Raw genomic sequence first — 14990 nt, 5'->3', positions numbered from 1 at the left:
TTCAGAACCCTGTCTTGTTGAGCCAGATACACTAATCTGCTGCAACACAGACCCAGGGTCTGAACCACATGCCCCAAAGCTGCAGACTTAACTGAAACGGCTTAGCAAGTGCTCCTGTCTCTAGCACCCAGACACCCAGCTCCCAATGGGATCCAAACCCCAAATAAATCCGTTTTACTCTGTATAAAGCTTATACAGGGTAAACTCATAAATTGTCCACCCTCTATAACACTGATAGAGAGGTATGCACAGCTGTTTGCTCCCCCAGGTATTAATTACTTATTCTGGGTTCATTAATAAGCAAAAGTGGTTTTATTAAATATAAAAGGTAGGATTTAAGTGGTTCCAAGTAATAACAGACAGAAATATTCATAACTTCAAATAAAAAAAGATACACAAATACAGCATAATCATAACCAGAAAATTACAATAGACAAATTACTATAGACAACTTTCTTGACCTCCTTTATACAAGATTTGGTGCAACTATAGGACCTTGGTTGCAACAATGATCTATACGGTCACAGTTCATGTCAATAACGTCACACATACCAAGTTGTACTCTGCACTGTTGGCTTTTTAAAGCAGGAGATTAGCAAGTATAGGTCTCTTTAATTTATCCTACTGGATGTTAAAGCTGTTAATTGTAGTATTCGGTTTGTTCTGCCCTTTGAGGATGCGATGTTAAAAGAGGCCTTTCAGGGGGAGTTGGGTGCCTTCCTCTTGTGTTACATTCAGTCATTTCTGGCTACTTGGTGCTATGATTTAACTTAGTGAAAATTTAGATAAGGAAAATGTTTCATTCATTTTATTGTGCAGTTTTCCCAAAACAGCCAAGACTCTTTTAATGAAGAAAAAAAAATCTGTTCAAAACATAATAAATGCCAATGTTTGAGGTTTGTGTAAATTTAGTATGGAATGTACCAAAAAGCGTTACTGTGCTCTTCCCCAGTTATAAATTTGGATTTTTGTGTTAATTGTACATGTGCCACCAAACAAAATAAACGAGAAGATTTAAGGTTGGACAATAAATGATTATTTGCAAAAATGATTAAAGAGTGAAATGAACAAGAACTTAAAAAGGCTTCCTTGGCAGCCTTCAGACTTTTCAGAGACTTCCCTGAGAAACATTTATACGTGATTTCAAAATTCCTGAGTTCAGGGCTGACTGCAATACATCTCTTGCAGGCATGTCTTCTCGTCCTTGACACAAAGCAGGGCGGAGATCAATTTGGTGAAAAAAGGAAGAAGCGAACACTTCATAGGCACAAGATCTGCAGGCCAAAAGTGGTGTTTGACTTCTGATTTATAGGAAGCAAATATGATCCTGCTTCTACACATGTTGAATATGATCAGAATGTTCTTAAATGTTTGTTTTTACACTACTGTAAAATGAATAGCCTCCATATTCCAGATGAGATACCATTGTATTGCATAAAACCATAAAAGGTAATGGAAAAATGAAATGATTATGATGCATAGCCAAATAAATGTTTATATTTATATATATAAAATCACACAGGAAAAAGCATTAAAATGATATCCTGTTTTTAGAGCTAATGGCCCATGTTTTCATACCTCATAACTGATTGGCCCTGCTGTCCTTCTGTGTAGCTGCCATTTGACTGACACTTTCTAGTTTGACATAATACACTTCAACAGAAAAAATGTGGCTCCAAAATTTAAGATGCATGGGAAAAATACAAAACTCAGTTATTGCAAAATGCATTATATTATTACAAAAAATACTTTGAAGTTCTCCCTTGGGCATTCAAACCCCCATTCAAGGAAAGTACTTAAGCAAAGTCCATGCCTGTTCAGGACAGTTCTTAAGCCTGGCTTAAATTCTATTGATTTCAGTTGGACTTCAGCACCTGCTTAAGTGTTGTCCTGAATAGGAATGTTTTCCAGAATCAGGGACTCAAATATTAAGGTGCATTTCCCTGCCCTTCCAAGTGCAATGGCAACTTCCCGCTTGTTTTTACAATATATTTGAAACTTTTTTTTTAAATAGTGTTGGGTCTTACATGTAGGTATAGTGCATGGAGTATTCATGTTATTTTAGTTTTCCCTCAAAAAGCCCAGCTGGCATAAGGCTTAATTGGGGAATAAGGAATCCTCTCATTATCCCTGGTGTGTTCTTATAGTAGACCTTTGGAAGAAAGCAAGAATAACCTCATGAAGATAAGACCACAAATCATATGATACTAAATCTTCACAATTGCATCATCTAAAAGGGATTTCAATTTAAACCTGCAGGAACAGTAAATCTGCTTTTTCGTCATTTTCTATGCCTGCAGATTCCTTTTGGTCCAGCTTAATATTGAAATAAGCTTTATTTTAACAGATGTAGACTCTGGGCCTGGTGAGTCATGCCCTCTTTGCGGGGAGCAATATACTAGGATACTGTAAATGATTAAACCATAGTCTGACTTTCAGGTACAGCAAAGGTGCCTGGTAAGACTATGAACCTCAACTACAAATTTTGGGAAATCGGTTGATTAAAAATGTTCATTATTTACTTTTCAGGTAAAAATGAAGTTCTGCTGTATATCAAATGGGATCTTGGAATTCACTGATGTCCTGCCAAGAAAAAAAGGCTAATACTCTGTTTATGTACCATTGTTTCATTTTTTTCATCATATTTTATCTCCACTTTTGGAAGAGACAGAAGTTTCTATTTCTACCATAAGTCAATAAACTGGTTTTTAGTCTTCATTTATCGAAGAAGGGCTATTTCTGACACATCTCCAAACTCCTCCAAATATGAAGCATTAATGGCCAAGTCAGAGAGCGTTTAGTCAATGGGACTACTCAGATGAGTAAATTTACACATGTGCAGAAGTTTGCACAGCATCTGACCCAATGTGAATAGCTGCAGAGGTAGTGAATGTGTAGGTACGTGCTTTATGTAAAACTTCTTTACTGCTGTAGCACCATCTATCAGAATCTCCAAGTGCTTTACAAGCTAAATAAATGTAATCAATGTCCCTGCCAGCTGATATTTTTTTCATGAGTGTGTTTCTGGGGAAGAAAATTTCAGCTGGCACACTCACAGTATATCTATACTAGGAAAAAAGGTGGGGAATTTTACTTTCTTAGTGAACGCATGGTAAATCCTAGTGTGGACAAGGCAGGTCTTTGCAAGTGTTAGCAGGACCAGGTAAACCCTAGATCATGATTTCCATGAATCTGTTCTTTGTTTGAAATTATTCACTGAATGTTTTACAAGAGGATGGTTCAGCCAGTGGGTGGCTCACAAATACAAGTGGCAACTGCACACATTGGAGCTATGAAATTTGAGCTGTTTTGTTTGGACATGTGGTATGTTACTGTCCCAAGCACAACTGTCAGACCTAGTCTGCATTTGATAAATGATGCTGTTTAGGTACACGTCATAGAATCCTAGATCAGCTTTGAACAGCCCTCACTTCTGGCTGTCCAGTTTGGAAGTATACTCCCCAACTGGCTGCTCAGAGGTGTGTCCTCTATGCAACAGGGCAAGCTGGATCTAAATCAGGGGTTCTCAAACTGATTTCAAGGGACCCCTCGGGGTCGTGAGGTTATAACACGGGGGGTCGTGAGCGGTCAGCCTCCATCCCAAACCCCACTCTGCCTCCAGCATTTATAATGGTGTTAAATACATAAAAAAGTGTTTTTAATGTATAAGGGGGGTCACACTCAGAAGCTTGCTGTGTGAAAGGGGTCACCAATACAAAAGTTTGAGAACCACTGATCTAAATTCTGTGGCTCTGTTGCTGGATTCTGTGACACAATAGAAGTTTTTGTGGCCACTTAAATTTAAATAATGAAGGTTTGAAATGAAATACAGAAATAAGACCAATTAGTACAGGAACCCTCATGTTTATTTTGATAATGAATTTTATTTGTTATGCTGTCCCCACATTTTCACAAACAAAAAGGAAGCAAAACCAGGTATATATACTTTCGGAATACATGAGAAATGGGTAACTTTAGGTATAATAAAGAAAAACAGTTTAAATTTTTTCAGTGTCCTTTTGATATTTGAATGATCTTTACCTTCAAACTATAAAAAAGGCAGCTATGCCTGAAAGGATTTCATACCGTCTAGCATTACTCTTAATGGAAAAAAAATTACAAATGATTTGTCCTAGATTCTTTTGGCTTATCCAGTGCTATTGGGTGGGGGGAATTCTTATTTTTCCATAGCTCTGCAACTGAGCATATAGCTGCTACCACTAAGTGTGTTAAGACATCAGAGTTTTGTGGTCTAAATAGGTGCTTAACTGGTAACGTCAGTAAAATTGCCAGTGAATGACAGTATTTCTGGACTATTATGCCTGGATTTTAGTGTAGTCCCATCGGGGGGGGGGGGGGGGATACCAACCAATCCACAATTCCTCCAGCAAATATTTGAAACATCTTTATAGTGTTGTTTCAATCTGAAGAAAGTCAAATACCAGTGGAATATGATTTTGTATTGTGCTTTTCTACATGTGTTACCATAAAAGAGAGAGTTGCTCCAGGCCACATGCATGACCACTGTTCATAAAAGAGCTCTTCACACAACTACTCCTCCCACTTATGTATCTAATTTATAATGTAATAATTACCAAATACCTGCTAGGAATTATATCTTCTGATCCCTTAGATTTCGTAATTATTTTTTCCAATTCTCTGAGGGCTCTAACTAAAGCAACTCATAGTATGAATGGTTTTTAAATATTAAGTAATTAAAAGTGAGGCTTTCTAATGGGACAACCATTTTCTGTATTTCACCTGTCCACTGGTTTCCCTTTTCAAATAACAGTCATTCTGCAAAAGCTCTTCTCCTTTCCTTAAAAAAAACAAAAACCGAAAAGGTCTGAGGAAGGCTAGAATTCCATTTTATCACAGTAAGTTTGGGAGATTCTAGGCTATCTCTAACCCTTATTTTCTCCCGTAACTTTAGAGTAAGAGGTGCTACCACGTAGACTTCCTTCTGTTTTCCCCTTGATGTTTGGGAATAAAAATCAAAGCAATTAGTAGAATAGGAAACTCCTCTTATTCTCGTTCCACCTGTTTCTCTCTGTCTGGTGTACCTTGCCACCAATGTTCAAGATGGATCACCCAATAAGTACCTTTTATATTGGTCACTGACAGGTCACCTTATGATTTAGTTCTAGAAAGAATTTTCCTGTTAATTTTAGCCATTTTGTTTCCCCAAATGAGCTGGAGGATTTTCTAACATCTTATGGGAAACCTTTACTGGAATATTCTGGAAGAGGAAGGTGATCCTCAGGAGCAACATTATTATTATGGCAGTAATGTTGCCAAAACACTATAATCATCTCTTGCTTTTCAATCACTTTTTAATTATTTTTTTTAACAAGCACAGGTGGCTGGCTTCATATAATGTTATTAAATGGTGAAAAAACATTGACCACTACATACTTTTATGTGATGTTTGGCTAACTTAAATTTAAAATGAATTTGTAGCCTTGTTTGACATTGATCTTTAAGGCAAATTGACATGACTTGCAATTTTGCATAATTAATTTTAAAACCTACGACCTCCCTAAATGTCATTCTTTTGAGGGATTCTGCAGTCATGAATAGGACTTCATCCACAAAGAACGCTATATTATGGATTGACTTCTTTGCATTTAAATCCTGTATTTGTTGAATTTTTCTAATTTTCTGTGCAAATGGTTTCTTGGTTAATACAAACAAGGTGGGGAATAGTGGACAACTTTGCCATAGGCCTCTACGAAATGAGAAAGGCTCTGAATATTTATTACTTACTCTTTCTTTAGCTTTTATAGATTGGTATAAGATTTCAGTCCATTTTTTTCTTTTACTTTCTAGACCTAGTCCCTTCATAAACTTCCATTTAACTTGCTCATAGACTTTTTCCACATCTAGTGAAAGTACCATACCTGACCTCCTTACCTTTGATAGGCTTGAATGGATCACAACCAGTAACCTACGAATGTTATCTAATAGCTGGCTTCCCTGATTAAATCCCATTTGATATATACTAGTTATTTTAAGTGTAAATGATTCTGTCAACACCTTTGCAAAACTCTTAAATTCTATATTTGACAATGAGATGTGCATATGTGAAGTACATTCAATCTTATATCTTTTGGCCTTTAAAATCACAACAATATTGATTGATTTCTTCATATCTGCTAATGTTTTGAAGTCCTGAAAATTACTTAGACGTTTGGGGGGAAACTGATAAGTCAAAGATTTGTACAATTCAATTGAGAACCTTTCCATACCAGGTGCTTTACTTGAGAGCATATTTTTAATGACTGATTTGACTTCCTCAGATTCTTTCTGCAGATGTTCAGGTATAACTGGGAGCCCAGATTTTCCAGTGTAAGAACTTGTATGACAGTGCATCTCACTGTTGTGTTCTCTGATACCAATCATAGTATTTTTTTCTTTTTCCTGTCTTAGCCTATATGCTGAATTGTTATGGCCCTTATTTCCCATCCCATTGTACTTTTGTTTAAACTGATATACAACACAGTCTCTTTTTTCTGGCCACAGAACAGAGAGCTGTCCTCTAAGGAAGGGAGGTTTAGCCAGCGTTTTCCTTGCATCTGTCTTTTTGTGCAACTTCTCTAATTTTTTTATTTCAGAGAGAAGAAACTTGTCTTCTGTATTTTTTCCCCTTTTAATTCTAGAGAATGTTTCAATTAATTTTCCCCTCAATACTGCCTTATAAACCTTCCATAGTGTATTGGTACATACGTTTCCATTTTTATCATTATTGAAAGAAATTTTGGTTTTGCTAATTACATTATTCAGTACTATAAGATTTTCAAATAATGGATTATTCAGGTCCCAGTTGCTATGCCTCCTACAACCAAACAAATCTTTAAGTGTTGTCATGATAGGAATAGGGACTGACCATGTAAGTTCACCTCTCTTTGCCTCAGTTAGAAAATCCTTTAAGCAAGCAGACAAAGATATATAATCTATTTGCGTGAACAGCAAATGGGGATATGAATAAAACAAATAATCCCTCACAAATGGCTTCACATTCTTCCATGAATCCAGTAGACTGAGCTGGGAAAGATTTTGTTTCAAATATGAGCCAGGGGAATTGGGTTCCTCCTTTCCACTGTCTGATCTATCAACTGTAGGATTTGAGGTGAGATTTAAATCTCCCTCAGCAATGAGATCCTCAGAAGAAAATGTCAGGACAGGAAGAATAACATTGGGAAAGGCTCTTTGTCCAGTGTTAGGAGCATATACCAAGCACAGGGTAATTACTCTGCCCAGTAGATTTCCTTTAACTGTTATGAATTTCCTCATTTTAACACTGTTTTACTTCAAGTTGAAGTCTCTTAGCTAGGAGGCTGGCCAACAAGGTGATGTTTCAAGACAGTGTGAGGAACCATTGAATCACTATTTAAAACAAAAATGTAGGTCTTATATCAGCTGGAGAGAAAGTGGAGGGAGAGGCCCTTTTATCCACATCTGATGAGTATGTCTGAAGTCAGCCAAATTCTGAACGTATATCCCAGATATGTTTTGAAACCACTGGATTGACAGAGTCCCTTGACCTCTTTGTGCTGCTTCCAGACTTTCCTATGAGAAGGGGACGATCTCGTGAAAACCTCTAAGATGATATACTCTTTACATAGTGAAATACCTCAAAGATTCTCATGCTCCCTGTCTTTGCATTGGAAAAAGAAAGAACTCCCAGATAGAACTACTTGGCTGCAGAGAGTCTGCAATACAGTTGTCAGGGGAAAGCTCACAGAAGATTCAAAAATGGTTCTAATGATTTCTCTACAATGTGACTTCCCTTCTTTGAAAATAATCAGGCACTCTGATAAATGTAACTATTTTTCCTTATTATGATCTATGTGCCATCTTCTCCCAGTACATTAGCCGATTTATTTGTTTCTAATTTCTTCTTTGTTCATCCTGGTTACCAGACCCTCCACAGCGCCTGTTATGGTTCCTCTGCATGTTGTTCTCCCATGGTTCCTGTTTTATTGCTTTATTCTGTTATCTCTGAAGAGTTAAAAAAAATAAAAGAAAAAAAAGTTTTTATTAATAACAATTACCCCTCTCTTCCTCCCCCAGAATAACCCTGCCACTTAATTTCAGATGTACTCACTGTTGCAGCCATTGCTGCTGGTAGTCTCAACCAGGCTGGCACTACGCTCTGTTGAGCTGGCCCTTCGAATGTGGGCCTTCCTGACAGTGAATAAGTGACCCAAAAAAGGGGGATGGAGGAGAAATGAAGAAACACAGAATGAGAAAATATTGGTCAGAGAAGAGAGAGACAGTAAATGAATGGTGCTTTCACGAACAATGTAATACTAGCACTTTGCAACTTCTAAACACGTGACAAACTTTAATATTCAGCCCCTTTGTGAGGTAGGGGGGAAGCAGAAGAAATTTGCTCAAAACCACACAGCATGCCCGTAGCAGTGCCAAGATTAGAACTCAATGTATGGGTCCCAGCCAATGTTGCTCTGGGCTGCCTCTAAGGCCTTTATTATGTAATTGGTCATTATAATACAATTTTAACTAATTAATCATTTAAATCTGCTAAAAGCCCTTTCAAAATGCTGAAGAAAGGGATGCTTTCTATATAGCTGTTTTAAACATAGCTAATCTTCTTTTGAAGAGCTCAGTGAATACCTCACCATCTTGACTTTTTTTTTTTTTTTTTTTTTTAAAGAAACCACTTTAGACATTTGTCTTGAGAGAAGCTGTCAGTTTTGCTTCTTTGTGTCCAGTTTTTGTCCTGTGGTGACTAATTCCTCCACATAATGTGTTGCCTTGATGGCTCTATTCCTAAATGGGGTTTATTAGATGGGTGGCTCCGATCTTGTTTGTTAATATACTCTTCTCACAGGTAATTTAACCAGTCAACATGGGTTTATATTATGTCAATGATTCACTGATCTGTAACTATCCCTAGCGTTCCATTTGCCCCCTCTATGCTGTCTTCTTCCCCTTTAAATTCTATTGGGGGAATTGAAGTCATAATGTTCTATAACTTAACACAATGAGAAAAAACCTCTCTCAGGTGGATTATAGACCAGATTCAAATCAGCCACCTCGTTTACTCTTTTCTAGTATACCTTGTACAGCCTTCTCCGGGGGTTAGGAGTCCGAGGGGCCTTCCACAGACATTTTGAATTGCTTGTAGTGAAATCTGCCTTTTGCTCTCTTAGTAACACCAAGCACCATAAATACCTTCCTACTTTCCTACAGTGGTCTGTCTTCATTCCATTTAGATAACAGCTGGAGTATGCGGAGATCTGCATGGGTGGCGAGGGGAATGGCCAAGGAGCTCTCTCTTCTCCCACCCCCTTGTGTGCTATACAGGAAGCTGGCACACTCAGTCCTTGCTCTTGCTCAGCAAACTGGTTAAGCTAGCTATATGGCCCCTTTGTGCTGCTCCACAGCAGGGGCCAGAAGCTGGCCCTATAGCATTAATAATTGTTAAAACAGAAATTCAAGTTCAGAGCTCCCCTACGTAAAACCAATTATCTCAATTAAAGAATCCTTCACATCCCTTTTTTCAATTCACAATGTAAATATTTAGCTGCTATTGTTAAAATATGGTTAATGTTGACACTATGCCATAGATCCCAGCAATTGTGGAGGACAGTTTGGAATACCCTTACTTGGTGAACTTTCCGAGGGGACAGTGTGGACATACTTGTTTCACATTTTGGTAAAAGGGGCTCCCTCTTCTAAACAGGCAAAGTTAACATGTCTGTTTTGCTGTTCATGGAACAGTAAAAATTTTCTGAATAGAGTTCAATAAAACAGCAAAGAAAACTAAGTTGCTAAAACTCAAGTCATTTGTAGTACCTGCTACCTGATGCAATATTTGTGGGTGTAGAGAGCAAGTTTCCCAGTAAAGATACAAAATCATTTTACAAGATTTCATTCTATCTGAAGAGACATAAAACCAAGATCTTGCCTATGTGACCATTAAAGGTCTCTTTGCATTTTTTTCTGAGGGTAAGCATGTTAATCCCAATACCCTGGCCGTATTCCAACCTGGGTAATTACATTCTGCCTTCCTGAAATTCATCTAGGCCTTGTCTACACTAGCCCTTCCCCAAAATTACATACCACTATAGTTCAGCTCCACAGATGCTAGCAATGATGAGAGTGTTAGGTTAGACAGGGCTCTCACATCTGTCAGCATTTTTACCACCAAACTATTAAGATCTGCTCTGAGCAGCATTGAACAACATGATGGTAAAAATAATCACCTTTCACAGAACCTCTGTCTACACTATTTCTTCACTATTACTAGCCATGATGGAGCTGCACCACTGGAAAATTTGGGGAAGGAAAAACCCAGTGTATACACAGCCCTAGAGTTTGTTAGATAATGTAGCTTTCTTTATTTCATCAGGGGAGTCGGTTAGGATTTCCTGTCCTAAACTGTTGTGTAATATTTTCCTCTGTCAAACAACTGCATCATTTCTCCCAGAGCTGGCTGCACTTTAGTGCAGAGAAGTGATTTTTGACGTATAGGAGCCAAGGAGGCTGTAGTATTCAAGTCACTGTTTGAAAATCGCTTTGGATCTCTCTAAATGACAAAGGTAGGAGATTATCAGGTTCTGTTTACCCCCAGTAGACAAACTGTCTCAGAGAGGTATGTGATGGAGATGATGATCTGACACAGAATTACCATTCCTCACGCCCCATCTTGATCCTACTGTGGTAAATGGCAAAACTCTCAGGAACTTCATCAAAGAAAGGGATGGGTCTTTTAGAAAGGCTTTAAAGCTTCACAAAGGCCCCCAATCCTGCACCTGTTAAAGTCCATGACACTTTTGCTGTTTACTTCACTACAAGCAGGATGGGGCAAAGGAGAAAAGAAAGAGTCTCTGTTAATAAAGTCTCACCTCCCTGTCCCATGGGAAGGGTCAGCAAGATCATTTCTGGGCCCTAGGGACAATGGAAAATTCTAGCACTTTTACCCTGCGCTGTACACAACCAGTGTGTCTACCACTAGCTTTATCCCTTTAGTTCTATCCTTCTGTCTCCACACCACTGTCCATTTCTTCATTTGCCTCTCTTCCCTTCTACAGTGTTTCCCGTTTCACTCAGACCTTCCTTCATTTTCTCATGCACCCTCTCCATCCCTCTATCCATTTCAAATGCTCTATCTTTTATCACTAATTCTCTCCCATTTTCCCTCTTTGTGCAGGTTCTGCCTCCCAAAATCATGTTCTGCTGATGAATCCCTGGGCATGATCAAATACAGTGAAACCCCGCTATACCGCGATGTTTGGGGTCCAAAAAATTACATCGTGCTAAATGCGGGGTTGCGGTATAGCGGGGTTTCAAGCCCGTCAGTGGTCCCCAAAGCGGTGCATTGATGTGCACCGCCTAATGCCCCTAGTGCCTAGTGCCCAGCAGGGGAGAGGAGCCGCGGCCCCATGCCTGCCTGGGACAGAGAGCACCGGCGCCTGCAGCCCTGGAGCTCTCTGTCCTGGGCAGGCGCGGGGACGCAGCTTCTCTCCAAGCTGGAGAGGAGCCGCGGCCCTGCGCCTGCCGGGGACGGAGAGCACCAGCGCCTGCAGCCCTGGAGCTCTCTGTCCCCGGCAGGCGGGGGGTCACGGCTCCTCTTGAAGCCGGAGAGAAGCCGTGGCCCCGCGCCTGCTGGGGACAGAGAACAACAGGGCTGCAGGCGCCAGTGCTTACTGTCCCCGGCAGGTGCGGGGCCGCAGCTTCTCTCCCCTGCCTGGCAGGCGTCATGGCATTGGGGACCACTGGTACATACAGTACTGTATTACTGTATGTCTTAAACGGGGACCAAATTGTGATCGCGTTATATGCGATTTTGCGTTATGGCGGGGCGCCTTATTGCAGGGTTTGACTGTACAATATAAAAATGTAACTGTCTCAGATTGCTGGCAGGTTGGGAAGCAGCTCTGGCATAAGAAAAAACAAATCCAAGTGACCTCTTTTACTGAAATTCTTTCAGAGCACAGCTGATAAAGATTTGATTATTCAGATACATATGAGATCCAGGATTGCTCTCCACTGTTAACCCAGCTCTTTTTCCCACATAGTCCACTTTTGTGAGCTACCTTCCCCATCAGCCACGCTTGAGTTTTATAAATAAGGGGAACATTCTAGCCTATCCACACATAACATACACAGCCCAGAAATCTGCCATAACAACACAGTCCAGGGTAAGGGGCAACAAGGTAAAGGAGATCTGGGTTCTGCTCCCAATTCTGCCACAGACTTGTTATGTGACTTAGGCAAGTCAACTACTGTGTCATTTTCCCTATATATAAATTAGTGTTACTTAAACTTCCTAATCTCAGGGAGGTAGTATGAGTCTAAATTAATTAACATTTATGACTTGCTAAGATCATGTGGTGCTAGAGCCATAGAAATTCTTATAAATAAATACAACAGAGCAATCCACTTTGTTTTGTGGAGTTTCAAATCTAGATCAAATATAATGCCTAGATTAAAGACAGGTGAAAAAGTAGGAATTTGATAACACTAACTTTTTCAACCCAATACACTGTCTAACAGAACAAGTCAAGAATGACATGAACTCACAGGCTGGCCCACCATAAATCCTACACTTAAGCCCCAAAAGATTCAATGATAGCTGGGGTGGCCTGATTTATAGGTAACAATGTGTTTTAAACAAGCATAACACCTAGCCTCTGTTGGTCAGAGGGTGGTGATGGACGGCAGGAGAGAGATCACTTGATCATTACCTGTTAGGTTCACTCCCTCTGGGGCACCTGGCATTGGCCACTGTCGGTAGACAGGATACTGGGCTGGATGGACCTTTGGTCTGACCCAGTATGGCCATTCTTATGTTCTCATGTTCTTACCATGTACTAGAGATTATTAACCACAGTTGATATCAATGATCCTGTTTATAATTCCGAAGAAATGGGAATAAACTGAAGCAGCCACCTTGAAAAACCTATGATCTACTGATCACCTCAATCAAGAGCTGAAGATTTTCATCTGGCAAACTTTGTCTATGTATAGAGCCTTAGGGTATGTCTACACTGGCAGAGTTACAGCGCCGCTCAAAGAGCGCTGAAGGAAAACCGCTGTTGTGCGTTCACACTGTCGGTTGCCTATGCAATAGCATGTTCACACTTGTGGAGCTTGCAGCGGTATTCGGAGCGGTGCACTCTGGGCAGCTATCCCACAGAGCATCTCTTCCTCTTCTGCCGCTAAGAGTTGTGGGAAGGCAGAGGGGGTCACGGGGCATCCTGGGTCCTGTCCCAATGCCCCATGATGCACTGCTTCGCATCCCATGCTTCCGTCCGCATTTGGCAGCATCTTTCAACGGTTTGTGTACTGCGCGCGCCACCTCTTCGGTCTGCAGGAATGGATCCCGAACTGTTAACCAGTATATTGCTCGCTCTGACTAACACGTCACAAGTGGCAATGGAGTTATTCCTTAAAAGGCAACAGGAGTGCAACATTGATCTCACCACACGTAGTAGCTACAACTAGATTGCTTGTGGCATTCACAGAGGTGCTGACCACAGTGGAACGCCGCTTTTGGGCTCCGGAAACAAGCACTGAGTGGTGGGATCACATTGTCATGCACGTCTGGGATGACGAGCGGTGGCTGCAGAACTTTCGGATGAGGCAAGCCACATTCATGGGACTATGTGATGAGCTCACACCAGCCCTGCGGCGCAAGGACACAAGAAAGAGAACTGCCCTGCCATTGGAGAAGCGCGTGGCAATTGCACTGTGGAAGCTGGCTACTCCACAGTGCTACCGATTGGTCACTAACTAGTTCAGAGTGGGAAAGTCTCGTTGGACTCATGTTGACGGAATTGTGCAGGGCCATTAATCACATCCTGTTCCGAAACACTGTGACTCTGGGCAATGTGCATGACATTGTGGATGGCGTTGCACAAATGGGCTTCCCTAACTGCGGAGAGGTGATGAGTGGCATGCATATTCCAATTGTGGCACCAGACCACCTTGCCAGCGAGTACATTAATCGGAAGGGGTATTTCTCAATGGTTCTCCAGGCGCTTGTGGATCACCGTGGGCATTTCACAAACATTAACGCAGACTGATCCAGAAAGGTGCATGACGCGCACATCTTTCGTAACACTGGCCTGTTCAGGAAGCTGCAAGCACGGACTTTCTTCCCAGACTAGAAGATCACCCTAGGGGAAGTCGCAATGCCATTGTGATCCTGGGAGACCCCACCTACCCCTTAATACCGTGGCTTATAAAGCCATACACAGGGCACCTTGACAGTAGCAAGGAGCGGTTCAACAACAGGCTGAGCAAGTGCAGAATGACTGTTGAGTGTGCTTTTGGCCATTTAAAGGCCCACTGGCGCTGCCTCTATGGGAAGCTGGACCTGGCCGATGACAATATTCCTATGCTTACAGCCGCATGCTGAACACTCCGTAATATTTGTGAAGGGAAGGGTGAAAGCTTCACTCAGGGCTGGACCGCTGAGGCTCAGCACCTGGGGGCTGAATTTGAACTGCCAGAGACCAGGGCTATTAGAATGGTGCAGTGCGGGGCCATAAGGATCAAGGATGCCTCGAGGCAGCAATCTGAAGCTGAAAGCCACTAATATTTGTTGCTATGCTCAGGAGTGCAGTGCTTGTAATGTTAGGAGGGGATTGTGATTGGTGCAGATGATGCAATATGAAGGTTTAAGATGATTGTCTGTTGCTTTGCAGGGCTCTGTTTGCTTTCAATTAATAGAATAAAGATTGCTTTCAAACCAACACAATTCTTTTATTAAAAGACAACAACCGGAGGAGAGAGACAAACAGAAAAACACATCAGCACTGAGGGGGATGAGGGAAGGGAGGGTCCCAGGAGGAGGTGGGGTCCTGGGATGGTTAAAGATTTGTGTATGTCCAGGGATCAGATCCAACCTTCTCCTTTGGAGTACAGTGCAATGGGTACTGTACTTCAGCAGGGCTAAACTGCAGAGGGACAGGTGTTGAGTACAGTGGGTACTGGGAGTCCGCAGTGCTGGACTG

At 41.0% G+C, this 14990-nt stretch overlaps 1 protein-coding gene across 1 annotated transcript in view; it reads right to left on the bottom strand.

The window, feature by feature from the left end:
• Positions 1-8093: 8093 nt before the first annotated feature.
• Positions 8094-14990, bottom strand: part of NRG4 (neuregulin 4) — a 39575-nt gene continuing 32678 nt past the window's right edge. The window contains exon 4 of the mRNA XM_065412700.1: positions 8094-8187. Coding sequence (XP_065268772.1) covers positions 8094-8187 — 94 coding nt within the window. The remainder of the gene's footprint in view (positions 8188-14990) is intronic.

The sequence above is a fragment of the Emys orbicularis genome, chromosome 10, assembly GCF_028017835.1.
Source record: "Emys orbicularis isolate rEmyOrb1 chromosome 10, rEmyOrb1.hap1, whole genome shotgun sequence".
Taxonomy (NCBI): domain Eukaryota; kingdom Metazoa; phylum Chordata; order Testudines; family Emydidae; genus Emys; species Emys orbicularis.
This window is presented reverse-complemented; position numbering and strand designations above follow the sequence as displayed.